This window comes from Ornithorhynchus anatinus, chromosome 3, assembly GCF_004115215.2.
Source record: "Ornithorhynchus anatinus isolate Pmale09 chromosome 3, mOrnAna1.pri.v4, whole genome shotgun sequence".
Taxonomy (NCBI): domain Eukaryota; kingdom Metazoa; phylum Chordata; class Mammalia; order Monotremata; family Ornithorhynchidae; genus Ornithorhynchus; species Ornithorhynchus anatinus.
The window spans coordinates 126,361,062-126,378,008 of record NC_041730.1 but is presented as its reverse complement, the minus strand read 5'-3'; the positions used below and the strand labels follow the sequence as shown (position 1 = coordinate 126,378,008).

The window sequence follows — 16,947 nt, the reverse complement described above, 5'->3', positions numbered from 1 at the left end:
TAGATTCTTGTGGACAGGGAATGTGTCTGTTTATGGTTGTATTGTACTCTTCCCGGGGCTTAGTACAGTGCTCCGCAAACAGTAAGTGCTTAATAAATACTATTATTACTACATCTGATAGCATGACTTTGGAACCTCTGAGCCAAAGTTCAACCCAAGTCCTCTACCCCTTGATTAGCTACACTGATTTGAACATTTTTCAAGTTCCACTAATGAATGATGATATAATTGGTGAGATAGTACTGTTTAAACTCTGGGTTGGACCCTGATGTCTGTTTGGTATTTGGGAGCTAAAAGCAAAGTGGATAATTATGAGCTGATGCTTGGCACTCCGGTCATGTGCTCATGCTGGGAAGGACTGCTGGGCGGAAGTCTGGCCACCTGGCTGACCCCAACCACCTGAAACTCATCCTCACCTGCTATAACACTGCCCAGCACTCAATCACCTTTCCCCCTCCTACCTCACCACGCCACTCTCCTACTAGAATGCAGCCCACACACTTCACTCCTCTAGTGCTAATCTTCTCGCTATCCCTCGATTTCATCTCTCTCACCGCCGAACTCTCGTCCACATCCTTTCTCTCTCCTGGAATGCTCTCCCTCCTCATATCAGACAGATAATTGCTCTCCCCACCTTCAAAGCCTTATTCAAGGCCCATTTCCTCCAAGAGGCCTTCCCAGACTAAGCCCTCCTCTCCTCCCACTCCCTTCTGCATCACCTTGACTCGCTCCATTCATTCTCCCTCCCAGCCCCACAGCACCTATGTATACATTTATTTATTTATGTATATTAATGTCTGTCTCCCGCTCTAGACTGCGAGTTCATTGTGGGCAGGGAATGTGTCTGTTGCTAGAGTGTAATGCAGTGCTTTGCATGTAGTAAACGCTCAGTAAATACGATCGAATGAATGAATGAAAATACCATTATTATTATTACTGTTAGAATGGATGGAGCAGAAGCCAGAGCATAGAAAGTCAAAGGAGGGAGGGAAAACAGCTGGTGTACAAACCTTGGTTGGGAGTTGGGGGAGGAACAGTTGGAGGGATGCATTTGGGTGATGTAGTGAGGATGAGAGAGTTTTTTTTTCTTTTTAGGATTTGGGACACATGGCTGTGTATTAAGGCAGAGGGGAAGGGACCGAAGACACCATTAATTCATTCAGTCGTATTTATTGAGTGCTTACTGTATGCAGAGCACTGTACTAAGCTCTTGGAAAATACAATTCAACAATAAAAAGACAATCGCTGCCCGTAACGGGCTTACGGTCTAGAAATGGGCTGACAGTCTAGAAAAGTGATAATATTTATCAAGCGCTTACTTCATGCAGAACAGTACTAAGCACTGGGATACAGAGGTGAAAATGAGTGAGAGGTTGAAGTCGGTGATCAGGGTACGGAAGAAGAATGGTCACAGTTGTTTTTTAAAGGTGTGAAGGGTTTGCATCGGTGGTGCAGCCCAGAGATATCCTCTTGAGAGACGATAAGGCAGAAACACCTCCTGCCTTTCCGTGACTACTCAAGGTGGAAGTCAGTGCAGTTTGGGGGTCCAAATAGAAGTGTCTATTGCTGCCACTTTCTTGGGTTTCCCCTCAATAGACTGTAAACCCCTTGGGAGCAGGGATTATGTGTACCAGCTCTTTTGTGTTATACACACTTGAGTGTTTAGTGCAGTGCTCTGCACACAGTAAGCATTCAGAAAATACCATTGACTGATTTATTGATGGAGGGATACGTGGCCTAGTAGAGAGAGCACAGGCCTAATAGAAGAACCTCGGTTCCAATCCTGGATCTGCCATTTTTTCTGTTGTGTGACGGTGGGCAGGTCACATAACTTCTCTGTGCCTCATCTGTAAAATGGGAATTGAGACTCTGAGTCCCACATGGGACATGGACTGCTTCCAACCTGATTGTAATAATAATAATTGTGGTATTTGTTAAGTGCTTACTGTGTGCCAGGCACTGTACTAAGTGTATCTCCCTCAGTGCTTAGTACAGTGCCTGGCCACATAGTAACATCTTAAATACCATTAAAAAAGAGGGGGGAAGGAAGGACAGCCTAAGGGCCCTGTGACTTCTGACCATTTCAGTGAATCCTGTAAAGATTTGGGAGGGGTGTATTTTAAATTCTGCCCGACGCCAAAGGACATGTTCATCTGTTATAGTGGAGTGCTCTATATGTTTTTATGTTTGTTTATTTTAATAGTATTTGTTAAATACTTATTTTGTGCCAGGCACTGTACTGTGCATTGGGGTAGATATAACAGGATAATCAGTGGGGACATGGTATATGTCCTACATGGAGCTCACAAATCTTAATTCCCATTTTACAGATGAGGTAACTGAGGCACAGGAAGTGAAGGGACTTGCCCAAGGTCATACAGCAGACTGGTGGCGAGCTGGGATTTCTTGGCTTTAAGTGCCTTCATGGAGCGATGTTTGAAGAAGGAATTTCCCTTCCTCGTGTGTGGATGTATGTTTGGTTTACCTTTAAGTTTGAGTGAGCAGAAATGGATTCTTTTCCCAGTAATTTTGGGCAACATCTTGGGCACCTGGTTGCTCAGTATTAACTGATTCATTCAAGACCCATGCATTATGTTTGGGTGGTGTCCCTGGAAGTTTTCTCAGATTATCTTCAAGGACTAGTTCCCTCTTGTCCATTCAAGAAGGAAAAAAGGAAGAAAAATCATGCAAAAAAAATGAGGTCCATGCCCCTGACTGCTTTATCTGAAGAATCACAATATTAGGAATTGTGGGTGCAATAGAATATACAAAAATAGTTATTTTAACATTAATTAGTGCTTATTATGTACCAAGCCCTGGGCTTAAGTACAGGGGTAAATGCAGGTTAGTCAGATTGGATCCAGTGCTTAAGGAGACACCCTGTCTGAGTAGGAGGGAGAACAGATATTGAATCCCCATTTTACAGATAAGGAAACTGAGGCCCAGAGAAATGATATGCCCGACATCACACAGGAGACAAATGGCAGAAATAGAACCCAGGACCCTCAACTCCAAGGCTAGTGCTTGCTACCTAGCAAGGATGCATAGCAGGGCTTAGTGGAGAGAGCACGAATCTGGGAGTCACAAGGTCAGAAGGTTATCCCGGCTCTGCCACTTGTCTGCTGTGTGACCTTGGGCAAGCTGCCTCACTTCTCCGGGCCTCAGTTACCTCATCAGTAAAAGGGGAATTATGACCGGTACCCCATGTGAGACAGGGAATGTGTCCAACCCAGTCACAGTCCTCTAGACTGTGTGCTCATTGTGGGCAGGGAATGTGTCCGTTCTTGTATTATACTTTCCCAAATGCTTAGTACAGTGCTTTGAATACAGTAAGCGCTCAATAAATACGATTGAATGAATGACCCTTGTATCTCCCCCAGGGCTTAGTACAGTGCCCGGCACATACTGAGCACTTAAATACCACAATTATGATTATTATTTTTATTAATAATACCATGGTCACCATTAGTATTAATAATATCATCCCTTTTAAAAAGTTAGGATTTACTTTCCCTGGACTTAAACTAGACTGTAAGCTTCTCGTGGACAGGGAACATGTCCAGAAACTCTGTAGTATACTCTCCCAAGCACTTAGTACAGTGCTATGAACACAGTTAGTGCTCAATAAATAGTGTTGTCCGCATGATTCATTCTCAGAATACCAATCGTTGAGTTGTGAAATGGATACAACCTTGTTCAATGCAGGAAAGGTTTCTACCTAATAACCTTGATCCTTTTAACCTTGCCACAAGGGACCTTTCACGCAGGGGATGAGAGGTCAGCTTTCTTCACTTTTTCACAGAGACAGATGCAGTGGTCGGAGTCATAATCTCTAATTTATCTCAGCCCTTTGGTGGCAGTGACTCTCCCTCACTAGGCTGTCGGCCAGGGAAATAGGAGTCGTTCATTGATCGTTCACCCACTGATGTATCGATTCCTACCTTAGATGGTGTTTGGCTGAGGAAGAGCCGCTGGTTTTGGCAGAGGGACATTAGGAGCAGGAGAAAAGTTTAGATGTGCGGTGTTCCTGTTTCCTGTTATTTGTGCTTGGAAAAAAAGACTCTCCAGTGGTTGGGTGTCTTATGTCTTTACTGGGCTCTCTTTGGATAGTCATTAACCGCAATCCTCCACTAGTATGTATTTATTGAGGGGGGAAGGGGTGTATTGTTAAGAGGGGAAGCCCAGTTATCTGAAACGACACAGCCACTGGCTCTTTGGGGTTATGGGGTGATGGTGCCGTCATTCATTCATAATCATTCATTCGTAACCCCCGAAAGATAGAAGTCTGGCAGAAGAGGAGAATCTGGGGCCCGGGCCCAGGTCCGGGCTTGTATGTTCTCTCGAGGTTGACAGCCGACGAGCTCTTAGGGTTGGTTCAAAGCGCTGTAAGTGGGTTATTTTTTTATGGTACTTGGTAAGTGCTTACTGTGTGCCAAGTGCTGGGGTAGATACAAGATCGTGTTGGATGCTCCTCCCACCTGGCCAGGGAGGAGGATATGATCCCGGTGTGCAGATGGAGAAACTGAAATTAGGTCCTCTGACTTCCAGACTTGGTTTCAGATAACTGGCCTTCCCCTTTTAACAATACACCCCTTCCCCACTCAGTAAGTACGTACGAATGGAGGATTGCCGTTAATGACTCTCCATACTTTCATTCATTCATTCATTCAATAGTATTTATTGAGCGCTTACTATGTGCAGAGCACTGTACTAAGCGCTTGGAATGAACAAGTCGGCAACAGAGACAGTCCCTGCCGTTTGACGGGCTTACGGTCTAATCGGGGGAGATGGACAGATGAGAACAATGGCAATAAATAGAGTCGAGGGGAAGAACATCTCGTAAAAACAATGGCAACTAAATAGAATCGAGGCAATGTACATTTCATTAACAAAATAAATAGGGTAATGAAAATATATACAGTTGAGCGGACGAGTACAGTGCTGAGGGGATGGGAAGGGAGAGGGGGAGGAGCAGAGGGAAGGGGGGAAAAGAGGGTTTAGCTGCGGAGAGGTGAAGGGGGGGCGGTAGAGGGAGTAGAGGGAGAAGGGGAGCTCAGTCTGGGAAGGCCTCTTGGAGGAGGTGAGTTTTAAGTAGGGTTTTGAAGAGGGGAAGAGAATCAGTTTGGCGGAGGTGAGGAGGGAGGGCGTTCTAGGACCGCGGGAGGACGTGGCCTAGGGGTCGACGGCGGGATAGGCGAGACTGAGGGACGGCGAGGAGGTGGGCGGCAGAGGAGCGGAGCGTGCGGGGTGGGAGGTAGAAAGAGAGAAGGGAGGAGAGGTAGGAAGGGGCAAGGTGATGTAGAGCCTCGAAGCCTAGAGTGAGGAGTTTTTGTTTGGAGCGGAGGTTGATAGGCAACCACTGGATTTGTTTAAGAAGGGGAGTGACAGGCCCAGATCATTTCTGCAGGAAGATGAGCCGGGCAGCGGAGTGAAGAATAGACTGGAGTGGGGCGAGAGAGGAGGAAGGGAGGTCAGAGAGAAGGCTGACACAGTAGTCTAGCCGGGATATAACGAGAGCCCGTAGCAGTAAGGTAGCCGTTTGGGTGGAGAGCAAAGGGCGGATCTTGGCGATATCGTAAAGGTGAAACCGGCAGGTCTCGGTAACGGATAGGATGTGTGGGGTGAACGAGAGAGACTAGTCAAGGATGACACCGAGATTGCGGCCCTGAGAGACGGGAAGGATGGTCATGCCATCCACGGTGATAGAGAAGTCTAGGAGAGGACCGGGTTTGGGAGGGAAGATGAGAAGCTCAGTCTTGCTCATGTTGAGTTTTAGGTGGCCGGCCGACATCCAGGTGGAGACGTCCCGGAGGCGGGAGGAGATGCGAGCCCGAAGGGAGGGGGAGAGGACAGGGCCGGAGATGTAGATCTGCGTGTCATCTGCGTAGAGATGGTAGTCAAAGCCGTGAGAGCGAATGAGTTCACCGAGGGAGTGAGTGTAAATGGAGAACAGAAGAGGGCCAAGAACTGACCTTTGAGGAACTCCAACAGTTAAAGGATGGGAGGGGGAGGAGGCGCCAGCGAAGGAGACCGAGAATGACCGGCCAGAGAGGTAAGAGGAGAACCGGGAGAGGACGGAGTCCGTGAAGCCAAGGTGAGATAAGGTGTGGAGGAGGAGGGGATGGTCGACAGTGTCAAAGGCAGCAGAGAGGTCAAGAAGGATCAGAATGGAGTAGGAGCCATTGGATTTGGCAAGAAGGAGGTCACGGGTGATCTTAGAGAGAGCAGTCTCGGTAGAGTGGAGGGGACGGAAGCCAGATTGGAGGGGGTCTAGGAGAGAATGGGAATTAAGGAATTCTAAGCATCGATTGTAGACGACTCGTTCTAAGATTTTGGAAAGGAAGGGTAGTAGGGAGATAGGGCGATAACTGGAGGGGGAAGTGGGGTCGAGAGTGGGTTTTTTTAGAATGGGGGAGACGTGGGCATGTTTGAAGGCAGAGGGGAAGGAGCCATTGGAGATTGAGTGGTTAAAAATAGAAGTTAAGGAAGGGAGGAGGGCGGGGCGATGGTTTTAATAAGGTGAGAGGGAATGGGGTCTGAGGCGCAGGTGGAGGGGGTGGCACTTGCGAGGAGGGAGGAGATCTCCTCTGAGGATACTGCAGGGAAGGATGGGAAAGTAGGGGAGAGGGTTGGTGGGGGGGAGGGGAGAGGCAGAGGGGTGACTTTGGGGAGCTCAGACCTGATTGTGTTGATTTTCGTGAGGAAATAGGTGGCCCGATCACTGGGGGTGAGAGATGGGGGAGGGGGAGGAACAAGGGGCCTAAGGAGAGAGTTAAAGGTCCGGAACAATCGGCGGGGGTGACGGGCATGGGTGTCGATGAGGGAGGAGAAGAAGTTTTGCCTGGCGGAGGAGAGGGCAGAGTTAAGGCAGGAAAGGATAAATTTGAAGTGTGTGAGGTCGGCTCAGTGCTTGGACTTTCGCCAGCAGCGCTCGGCAGCTCGAGCATAGGAGCGTAGGAGGCGGACAGAGGAGGTGATCCGGGGCCGGGGGTTAGTGGAGCGAGAGCGGCGGAGGGAAAGGGGGGCGAGAGAGTCGAGATGAGTAGAGAGGGTGGAGTTGAGAGCGGAGACCTGATTGTCGAGAGTGGGAAGTGAGGACAGGGCGGCAAGGTGAGGAGAGATGCTTTTGGAGAGATGGATGGGATCGAGAGAGCGGAGGTCTCTGTGGGGCAGTAGCGAAGATTTGCAGGGGGAGGGAGTGTGAGAGAGGAGGCAGGTGAGAAGGTTATGGTCAGAGAGAGGGATTTCAGAGTCGGTGAGGGAGGAGATAGTGCAGCGGTAGGAGATGACGAGATCGAGGGTGTGACCGAGTCGGTGAGTGGGCGCGGTACGGTGGAGGAGGAGGTCGGCAGAGTCGAGGAGGGATAGCAGGCGGGCGGCAGAGGAGTCGTCGGGTACATCCATATGGATGTCGAAGTCTCCGAGGATCAGAGTGGGCAGAGAGAAGGAGAGAAGGAAGGTGAGAAAGGGGTCAAGGTGGTTGAAGAAGTCGGAGGTGGGACCGGGAGGGCGGTAGATGACGGCGACAAGTAACTGGAGGGGGTGGTAGAGGCGAATGATATGGGCTTCTAAGGAGGGGAAGGAGAGGGACGGGGGAGGAGGGATAGTGCGGAAGCGGCAACGGGGTGAGAGGAGGAAGCCGTCGCCTCCTCCCTTACCGGTGAGTCTGGGGGAGTGGGAGAAGGAGAGGCCTCCGCCGGAGCGAGCGGCGGCGGAGACCGTGTCTTTGGGAGAGAGCCACGTTTCAGAAAGGGCAAGGAGGAGGAGAGAGCGGGAGAGGAAAAGGTCATGGACGAAAGGTAGCTTACCTGTTAAGACATAATAATAATAATAATGATGTTGGTATTTGTTAAGCACTTACTATGTGCAGAGCACTGTTCTAAGCACCGGGGTAGATACAGGGTAATCAGGTTGTCCCACGTGAGCCTCACAGTTAATCTCCATTTTACAGATGAGGTAACTGAGGCACAGAGAAGTGAAGTGACTTGCCCATAGTCACACAGCTGACAAGTGGCAGAGCCGGGATTTGAACCCATGATCTCTGACTCCCAAGCCCCGGCTCTTTCCACTGACATTTGTGGCTTAGCGGATAGAGCACGGGCCTGGAAGTCAGCAGGACCTGGTTTGGTTTCTAATCCTGCCTTGGCCACGTGTCCACTCTGTGACCTCGAGCAAGTCACTTCACTTCTCTGGGCCTCAATTACCTCATTTGGATAAAGGGGGATAAGCGTGTGAGCCCCATGTGAGACAGGGATTGTATACAACCTGATTAACTTGTATCTAACCTAGTGCTTAGAAAAGTGCTTGGCACATAGTAAGTGCTTTACAAGTACCATAATTATTCTTATTATGGGTCTCTGGGTGAAAGGAAGGGACAGTAGTGCAGGTATTCGATCAACGGTGTATAAACTGAGCGCTTACTGTGTGCAGAGCACTGTACTATTACATACTCGGCGAGAAGTAGCATGACATAGTGGATAAGCCATGAGCCTGGGAATCAGAAGGTCGAGGTTCTAATTCCAGCCCCACCTTTTGCCTGCTGTGTGCCTTTGGACAAGTCACTTCTCTTTTCTGTGCTTCGGTTACCTCATCTGTAAATAAAAGAAAAAATGTGGATGGATTGAGACTGTGAGTCCCACGTGGGACAGGGACTGTGACCCACCCAATTTGCTTCTATCCACACCAGCGCTTAGTACATTGCTTGGCATATAAGTGCTTAACAGATACCACAATTATTATTATTATTACTTGATTTGTAATGATATCTGAGCTCCCACTTGGTGCAGTGCACTGTATTCAGGAAATGAGTGATGATGTGACAAGATCCCTGGCCTTAAGGAGTTGACACATGAATAGAAGCAGTGTGGTCTAATGGTTAGAGCATGGACCTGGGAGTCAGAAGGACCTGAGTTAATCACCGCTCCACTGCCTGTCTGCTGCAAGACTTTGGGCAAATCTCGTAACTTCTCAACAATATTTCTGAGTATGTATAATTGAAGGTGAGAGCTGGGGAGAGAGAGAAAGAGAGAGGTGGAGGGAGGAAGTTGAAAGAGAAGTCGGGGAACTTTAGGAGTTATACGAAGGGGACATAAGTGAGTGGCGGGGATACTCCACCTCATAGTAAATGCTTAATAGATGTTGTATGCTCTTTTGAAGGGACAAGTGATGGCCTGCTTTGCCCTCAGCTAGCCTGATTAAAAGAGCACCTCCTCCAAGAGGCCTTCCCCGACTAAGCCCTCATTTCCTCTTCTCCTGTCTGCATCCTCCTTGCACTTGGATGTGCACCTGTTATTCACTCCGCTTTCAGTCCCTCAATATTTAATAATAATAATGGTAATATTTGTTAAGCGCTTAACACGTGCCAGGTACAGTACTTAAGTGCTGGGGTGGATACAAGCAAATCGGGTTGGACATGGTACCTGTCCCATGTGGGGCTCAGAGCCTTAATCCCCATTTTATAGATGAGGTAACTGAGGCCTAAGAAGTGAAGTGTCTTGCCCACGATTACGGCAGAAAACTGACAGAGCTGGGATTAGAACCCATGACCTTCTGACTCCCAGCCTTGTGCTCTGTCCACTACACTTTGCTGCCTCAACACTTCTGTATGTATTTTTATTAATGTCGGTTTCCCCACTCTAGACTGTAAGCCTGTTGTGGCTAGGGGATGGATCTCCCCAACTCTGTTGTACTCTCCCCAGTGCTTAATAGGGTCTTCTGCACACAGAAGGTGCTCGATAAATATTACTGATTGGTGTCCAGATAATTTATTTTTTTGTCATCAGATTGAAGCAGCTGAATAAATGATTTAATAATGTCTGACCGACACAGCTCTCTCCACATTCAAATCCCTCCTAAAATCCTACCTCCTCTATCTGGGTTTTTCTGATTCATTTCTCAGCATCATAAGCCATAGCCCTTCAGCCGGCTCTAAAACTTAGGAACATATCTAGACAGTAAGCTCCTTGTGGGCAGTAAACACGTCCACCTGCTCTGATTGATTGAATTTTCCAAGTGCTTAATACAATGCTCAGCACCTAAGTGCTCAGTAAATACCACCAATGTACCATTATGTAATCAATCAATGGTTTGCGAGCACTATATGTGTGTGTGTATATATATATATATATATATATACATATATTCTTTAAGTGCTTTTCATGTGCCTGGCACTGTACTAAGGGCTGGGGTAGATACAAGGTTGTACACGGTCCATGTCCCACACAGGGTTCATATTTTACAGGTTCACATTTTGTATCCTTTGTTTACAGATGAGGTAACTGAATTAAGCACCTGGGTGGGAACAGAACCTTCATTAGTATTCATGTATGTGTGTCTGCTTAGTTGATTTATCCTGACCACTCTAATTGTAAACACTTTTATGTTTCCTCGCCCTGTTAGAGTGTAAAATCCTTGGAGTCAAGGACGATGTCACTTCATTGTTTTCCCAAGTGCTTAGTACAGTACTCTATGCCACCTGGATGCTCAGTAAATGCCGCTATTATTTGTAGTCGGAGCTTATGATCTAAGATGGTCTCAGCTACATCTGTATTGTCCTCAAAATTTAAAAGTTTAGTGGGCTATTGCAGACCACACAAACAGTAGTAGAAGCGGTGGGACCTATTTGGCGTAGTGGACAGCGCATGGGCCTCTAAACTAGAAAGTCATGGGTTCTAATGCCGACACCGCCACTTGTCTGCTGTGACCTAGGGCAAGTCACTTCCCTTCTCTGTGCCTCAGTTACCTCTTCTGGAAAATGGGGATTGAGACTGTGAGCCCCATGTGGAACAGGGACTGTGTCTGACCCGATCTGCTTGTATCCATCCACGTACTTAGTCCAGTGCCTGGCACATAGAGCTTAATAAATTCCACAATGATTATTATTGTTAATAGTATTAGTATTATTATTTGAGAGGAGCTGTGGCCTTTCTGTTCTGGGATGGGGGGAATTCCAAGCCGGGGGAGAAGCCTGAGCTGGGAAGGGCGGAGGCAGAAGAGTCCAGAGCGAAGTACGGTCAAAGGGGTTGGATTGGGAGTAATGATGGTGCCATGGCAGGCAATGGTGGGCAGGTGAAGAGAGCAGAAAGGTAAGGTGGGGCCCAGTGCTGGTGGTCTTGTAGCCAGTCTTGAGGAACTTGTGTTGGATGCCAAGACACATGGGGAGCCAGAGATGTGGGTCAGGCTGTGTGCTTCGTGAAGTTATTCCATGCGGCAGTGTGGGAGGTGGGAGAGGAGTAGGAGAGGATTGGAGGTTGGGAGAAGGGCGAGGTGGCTAATGCAGTAATCTCACGGTCCAGGGCCCCGGCTTTAACCAGGGTGGCAGCCGGGTGGGAAGATACAGGAGATGATGTGCGGAAAGAACTGGCCGGATTTGGTAGTGGACTGAAAGGGAGAATTGGAAGATGGTGCGGAGTCGAGGATAGCACCAAGATTGCAGGCTCTGGGAGGTGGAGGGTGGAATATTACAGGGAGAAATGGGTTTAGTGGGAAGGAAAGATGAGGAGTTTTATTTTAAGCATGGATTTTGTCAATTACTGTTAGTGTGAAGCTAATGTTTACCCACTCTTCACAACCAGGGATCGCCACCAACGTGAGGCCTTAACTTATCATGTGCCATCATATCTAGGGGGTTAGAAGCAGTAGTCTGAATTGTTCTCTGTAGGCAGAATTTTCTGTGTCAGATCAGATTATTGTGACATGAGCAGCTGAGAGAACCACCTAGAAGCCTGTCGGTGGTGCCCCCTTCCTTCCCATGCCATCCACTTGTAGTTGGGGGGTCCAGGTTGATTGACCTTTCAAGCCCTCCAAGAGGTTCACCCTTGGCTGGGGAGACCACCCAAGGCTTAGCGACAATGAGCAAGGTGGACAGGGGAGTTTTCTTCTTTTTATGAAACTGCACTGCTGATCATGGCTGAAAATTGGTTAGAGCAATTGGCTGATGTCATAAGTCAGTCCTGACACTTCAGAAATACCTTAGATGCTCTTCAGAATTGCCTTATCCTGCTGTCATAAACCAGTCCTTCCACTACAGAAATATTTTCCATACCATACAGAATTGATCAATCCTGATGTTGTAAACCAGCCCTCACACTCCCAAAATATCTCAGATGCTCTACAGATTTGGTTTATCACAAAGATTCTCTGAATAGAAAGGCCCTTTAACTTGAGTAATAATAACGATATTGGTATTTGTTAAGCACTTTCTGTGTGCCAGTACTGTATTAAGCACTGGGGTACATACAAGTTAATCAGGTTAGACACAGTTCTTGTCCCACTTGGGGCTCACAGTTCAAGTATAAGGGAGAACAGATATCGAACCCCCATTTGGACATTCACTAGAAAATGATCAGGTTGTATTCTGGTTAATGCAGCTTGGTAGACAAATCTGATGCATTTATTGGATTTGCGGTCATATTTTTTCTTTTATCAACCCCATTATGAAGATACTGACGTGCAAAACAAGCATTCAAAGAGACCAACAGATGCTTCTTTGTTGTAGCTTTCTTTCCCCCCCGCTGCTCAATTTCATTATTCTTGCATAATTATGTAAATGGATTCACCTGCTTTTTAAATGACACACTGTAATATTGGGGGAAACAGTTACCTTTCCAGGGAATCGAATCTCGTATTCATTGGGTAGATACAAAATTTAAACTACTGGTGCTGAAATCTTCAATAAAGTCTTTGTCCTATTTATTTTAATTGTTCATATCATCAGTGGGGGACCTGCTAAGGAGTGATGCAACTGCAGTCTGAGCAAGTGGATGCCAAAATTACCCCCTTCATTTATGTTTTTTTTTCTCGTATTTTTTAAGTGTTTACTATGTGCCAGACCCTGTACTAAGTGCTGGGGTGGATGGAAGTTAATCAGGTTGTACACAATCCATGTCCCACATGGGGCCCACGGTCTCAATTCATTCATTCAGTCGTATTTATTGAGTACTTACTGTGTGCAGAGCACTGTACTAAGCGCTTGGAAAGTACAATTCCTGTGAGCTCATGGGCAGGAATGTGTCTTTTGTTATACTGTACTCTTCCAAGTGCTTAGTACAGTGCTTTGCACACAGCAAGCGCTCAACAAATATGATTGAATGAATGAGTCCCCCATTTTACAGATGAGGTAACCGAGGTACAGAGAAATGAAGTGGCTTTCCCAAGGTCACACAGCAGAGAAGAGATGGAGTTGGGATTAGAACCTAGGTCCTTCTGACTCCCAGGCCTGTGCTCTATCTACCAGGTCATGCTGCTTCTCTGGGGTTCTAGATTAACTCCAAATAGAGTCTGAAATCAGAATTAGGGCCAAAGTTTCACTATTGTGGTTTAACTGCAATAGGGGCTGTCCCAAAAACATCACTGAAATTTACATTTGTCCCTTTGACAAAAAAAGCATCTGCTGAGTTCTGAGTCATGTTTCGGTGCTTACTATAGGTCAAGCTCTGTGGTAAGCACTGGGATAGAGATATGATAATCAATTCAAACACAGACCCTATCGCACATGAAGTTTATAATTGAGAAGCAGCATGGTATAATGGATAGACCCCGGGCCTGGAAATCAGGAGGTAATAGATTCTAATCCTGGCTCCACCACTTATCTGCTGTGTGACCTTGGGTAAGTCACTTCACTTCTCTGAGCCTGTTACCTCATTTGTAAATTGGGGATTGAGACTGAGAGCCCCACGTGGGATAGGGACTGTGGCCAACCCGATTTGCTTGTATCCACCCCAGTGCCTGGAACAAAGTAAGCACTTAACAAATTCCATAATTATTCTTTTATAATTTCAGTGTGAGGGCTAAGTAATTTCCGGGAAATGGAGCTAACTGCCTAAGGTGCATAAACCTGATCTCTTGCCTCTTTTGAATGCTGCCTTATTAAAGATAAGGTCAGTCTTCCAGCTTCATCTAACCTTCAAAATACTCACTTTAAAGTTTGAAAGCTATCTGAATTAAGCCTGATTTATTTCTTTCTGTTTTTTTCCCACAGCTTTGCAGCCACCACGCAAAATGCATCCCTTGCAGACTCTCTGTCTTCATTAAGAAGACCAAATAGAAGGCTGTAATGAACACGCCACTGCATCAGATCTCTGTCATTCCAGCCCGAGACATTTCCGCTGTCAGAGGCTCCAGAAGTAAGACCAAAGAAAGAGAGCGGGAAGAACAGGTAGGCCGAGATTGTTGTTTGAGTTCTCTGGGTGTTTTCAAAAAGGTTTCTAACCATTGAGTCACAGTGCCTACTCAAGAGTCAGGTGTTCTCAAGATGCAGGTGTTTTTATGGCTTCAGAGAAGATGGAATTTTCATAATTGCCTATAAATGAGTCATTGATGTGCAGGAAGTAGCATCCTACCTAAAATACAGTGAAAATTTGGAGCGATAATTAGGTGCCTCGTGTTTACATTTCATTGGTCCCTATAGCGTGGATTAGTGAAATTTTCTGAGTAAACCAACAGAATATTTACCCAAGTTTGGTTTCATTCACTGCATCTATTTCTGTTGGTCTTGACTACTAACTACGGAGTGGTCAAAAGGTGGAAATTCTCTTTATTATCTTTTGATCCCACAGTTTTGAGAAGGTATGCAGAGAGCTGCAGCTTTTCATTCTAGTTAACTCTTGGTATATCAGTGCAAAAAGATTCAAAGCAAGAATTCTACATTTCAGGAGAGTAAACCACCAAACATGTTGCATTCACTCACTTTGTTTTATAATTGATTTTCTTCCTGATGGCCCTATATCCGAAAGCATATCTCCTCCAAGAGGCCTTCCCAGACTAATAAGCCCCACTTTTCCTCATTTCCCTCTCCCTTCTGCATTGCCCTGACTTTCTCCCCTTGCTCTTCTCTCTCTCCCATTCCCATAGGACTTATGTATATATCTGTCATTTTATTTATTTTTATTGATGTCTGCCTATCCCCCTATAGACTATGAGTTCATTTTGGGCCAAGATTGTCACTATTGTTGTGTTTTACTTCACCAAGTGCTTAGTACAGTGCTCTGCACACATTAAGCACTTAGTACAACTGAATGAATGAATATGGTATTATTCTATCTGTCCAGCTACTAGTCCTTACCTTGCTTATTTTTATGGTATTGAATTCATTCATTCAGTTGTATTTATTGAGTGCTTATTGTGTGCTGGGCACTATATGAAGTACTTGGGAGAGTACAATACAACAATAAACAAACATATTGCCTGCTCACAACGAGCCTGTAGTCTAGAAGGGGAAGACAACAAATAAAATAAATTACAGATATGGACCTAAGTGCTGTGGGGCTGGGAGTTGGGATGAATGAAGGGAGCAAGTCAGGGTGATGCAGAAGGTAGTGGGAGAAGAGGAAATGAGGGGTGCTTAGTCATGGAAGGCCTCTTGAAAGAGAAGTATCTTCAGTAAACCTTTGAAGGAGAGGGGAATTCATTCATTCAGTAGTATTTATTGAGCGCTTACTATGTGCAGAGCACTGTACTAAGTGCTTGGAATGTACAAATCAGTAACAGATAGAGACAGTCCCTGCCCTTTGACGGGCTTACAGTCTAATCGGGGAAGATGGACAGACAAAAACAATAGCAATAAATAGAATCAAGGGGATGTAGATCTCATTAACAAAATGAATAGGATAATAAAAATATATACAAATGAGCGGACAAGCAGAGTGCTGAGGGGAGGGGAAGCGAGAGAGGGAGGAGCAGAGGGAAAGGGGGAGAAAGGGACCTTAGCTGAGCGGAGGTGAGGGGTGGGGCAGAGGCAGCAGAAGGAAAAGGGGAAGCTGATTCTGGGAAGGCCTCTTGGAGGAAGTGAGCTCTAAGTAGAGCTTTGAAGAAGGGAAGAGAGTTTGGCGGAGGTGAGGAGGGAGGGCATTCCAAGACAGCAGGAAGACGTGGCCCAGGGGTCGACGGCGGGATAGGTGAGAACGGGGGACAGTGAGGAGGTGGGCGGCAGAGGAGCGGAGCCTAAGGGTTGGGCAGTAGAAAGAGAGAAGGGAGGAGAGGTAGGAGGGGGCAAGGTGATGGAGAGCCTCGAAGCCTAGAGTGAGAAGTTTTTGTTTCGTGCGGAGGTCGATAGGCAACCACTGGAGGTTTTTAAGAAGGGGAGTGAAAGGCCCAGAGCATTTCTGCGGAAAGATGAGCCGGGCAGCGGAATGAAGAATAGACTGGAGCGGGGAGAGACAGGAGGAGGGGAGATCAGAGAGAAGGCTGTCACGATAATCCAGCCGGGATATTATGAGAGCCCATACCAGTAAGATAGCAGTTTGGGTGGAGAGGAAAAGGCGGATCTTGGCGATATTATAAAGGTGAGACCGGCAGGTCTCGGTGACGGATCGGTTGTGTGGGGTGAACGAGAGTGCCGAGTCAAAGATGACACCGAGGTTGCGGGCCTGAGAGACGGGAAGGATGGTCGTACCATCCACGGTGATAGGGAAGTCTGGGAGAGGACCGGGCTTGGGAGGGAAGATGAGGAGCTCAGTTTTGGGCATGTTGAGTTTTAGATGGCGGGCAGACATCCTGGTAGAGACGTCCCAGAGGCAGGAGGAGATACGAGCCTGAAGGGAGGGGGAGAGGATGGGGCAGAGATGTAGATCTGTGTGTCCTCTGCATAGAGATGATAGTTGAAGCTGTGAGAGCGGATGAGTTCACCGAGGGAGTGAGTGTAGATGGAGAACAGACTAGGGCCAAGAATTGACCCTTGAGGAACTCCTACAGTTAGAGGATGGGGGTGTGGGGGAGGAGCCCGTGAAGGAGACCGAAAATGAACGGCTGGAAAGATAAGAGGAGTACCGGGAGAGGACAGAGTCTGTGAAGCCAAGGTGAGATAAGGTGTGGAGGAGAAGGGGATGATCGACAGTGTCAAAGGCAGCTGAGAGGTCAAGGAGGATTAGGATAGAGTAGGAGCCATTGGATTTGGCAAGAAGGAGGTCATGGGTGACCTTTGAGAGCAGTCTCAGTAGAGTGGAGGGGACG

At 47.1% G+C, this 16,947-nt stretch overlaps 1 protein-coding gene across 5 annotated transcripts in view; it reads left to right on the top strand.

Annotated features, from left to right (window-relative positions):
- MARCHF8 (membrane associated ring-CH-type finger 8) overlaps positions 1–16,947 on the top strand; it is a 205,957-nt gene that overhangs the window by 45,343 nt on the left and 143,667 nt on the right. For 4 of the 5 annotated variants that reach the window (XM_029060270.2, XM_029060264.2, XM_029060268.1 and 1 more), the window contains one exon: positions 13,979–14,155. In XM_029060270.2, the coding sequence (XP_028916103.1) occupies positions 14,054–14,155 (102 nt within the window). In that variant the 5' untranslated portion in view covers positions 13,979–14,053. Of the gene's footprint in view, positions 1–13,785; positions 13,878–13,978; positions 14,156–16,947 lie in introns of those variants that run through there. The other variant, XM_029060267.2, reaches the window with a different exon arrangement.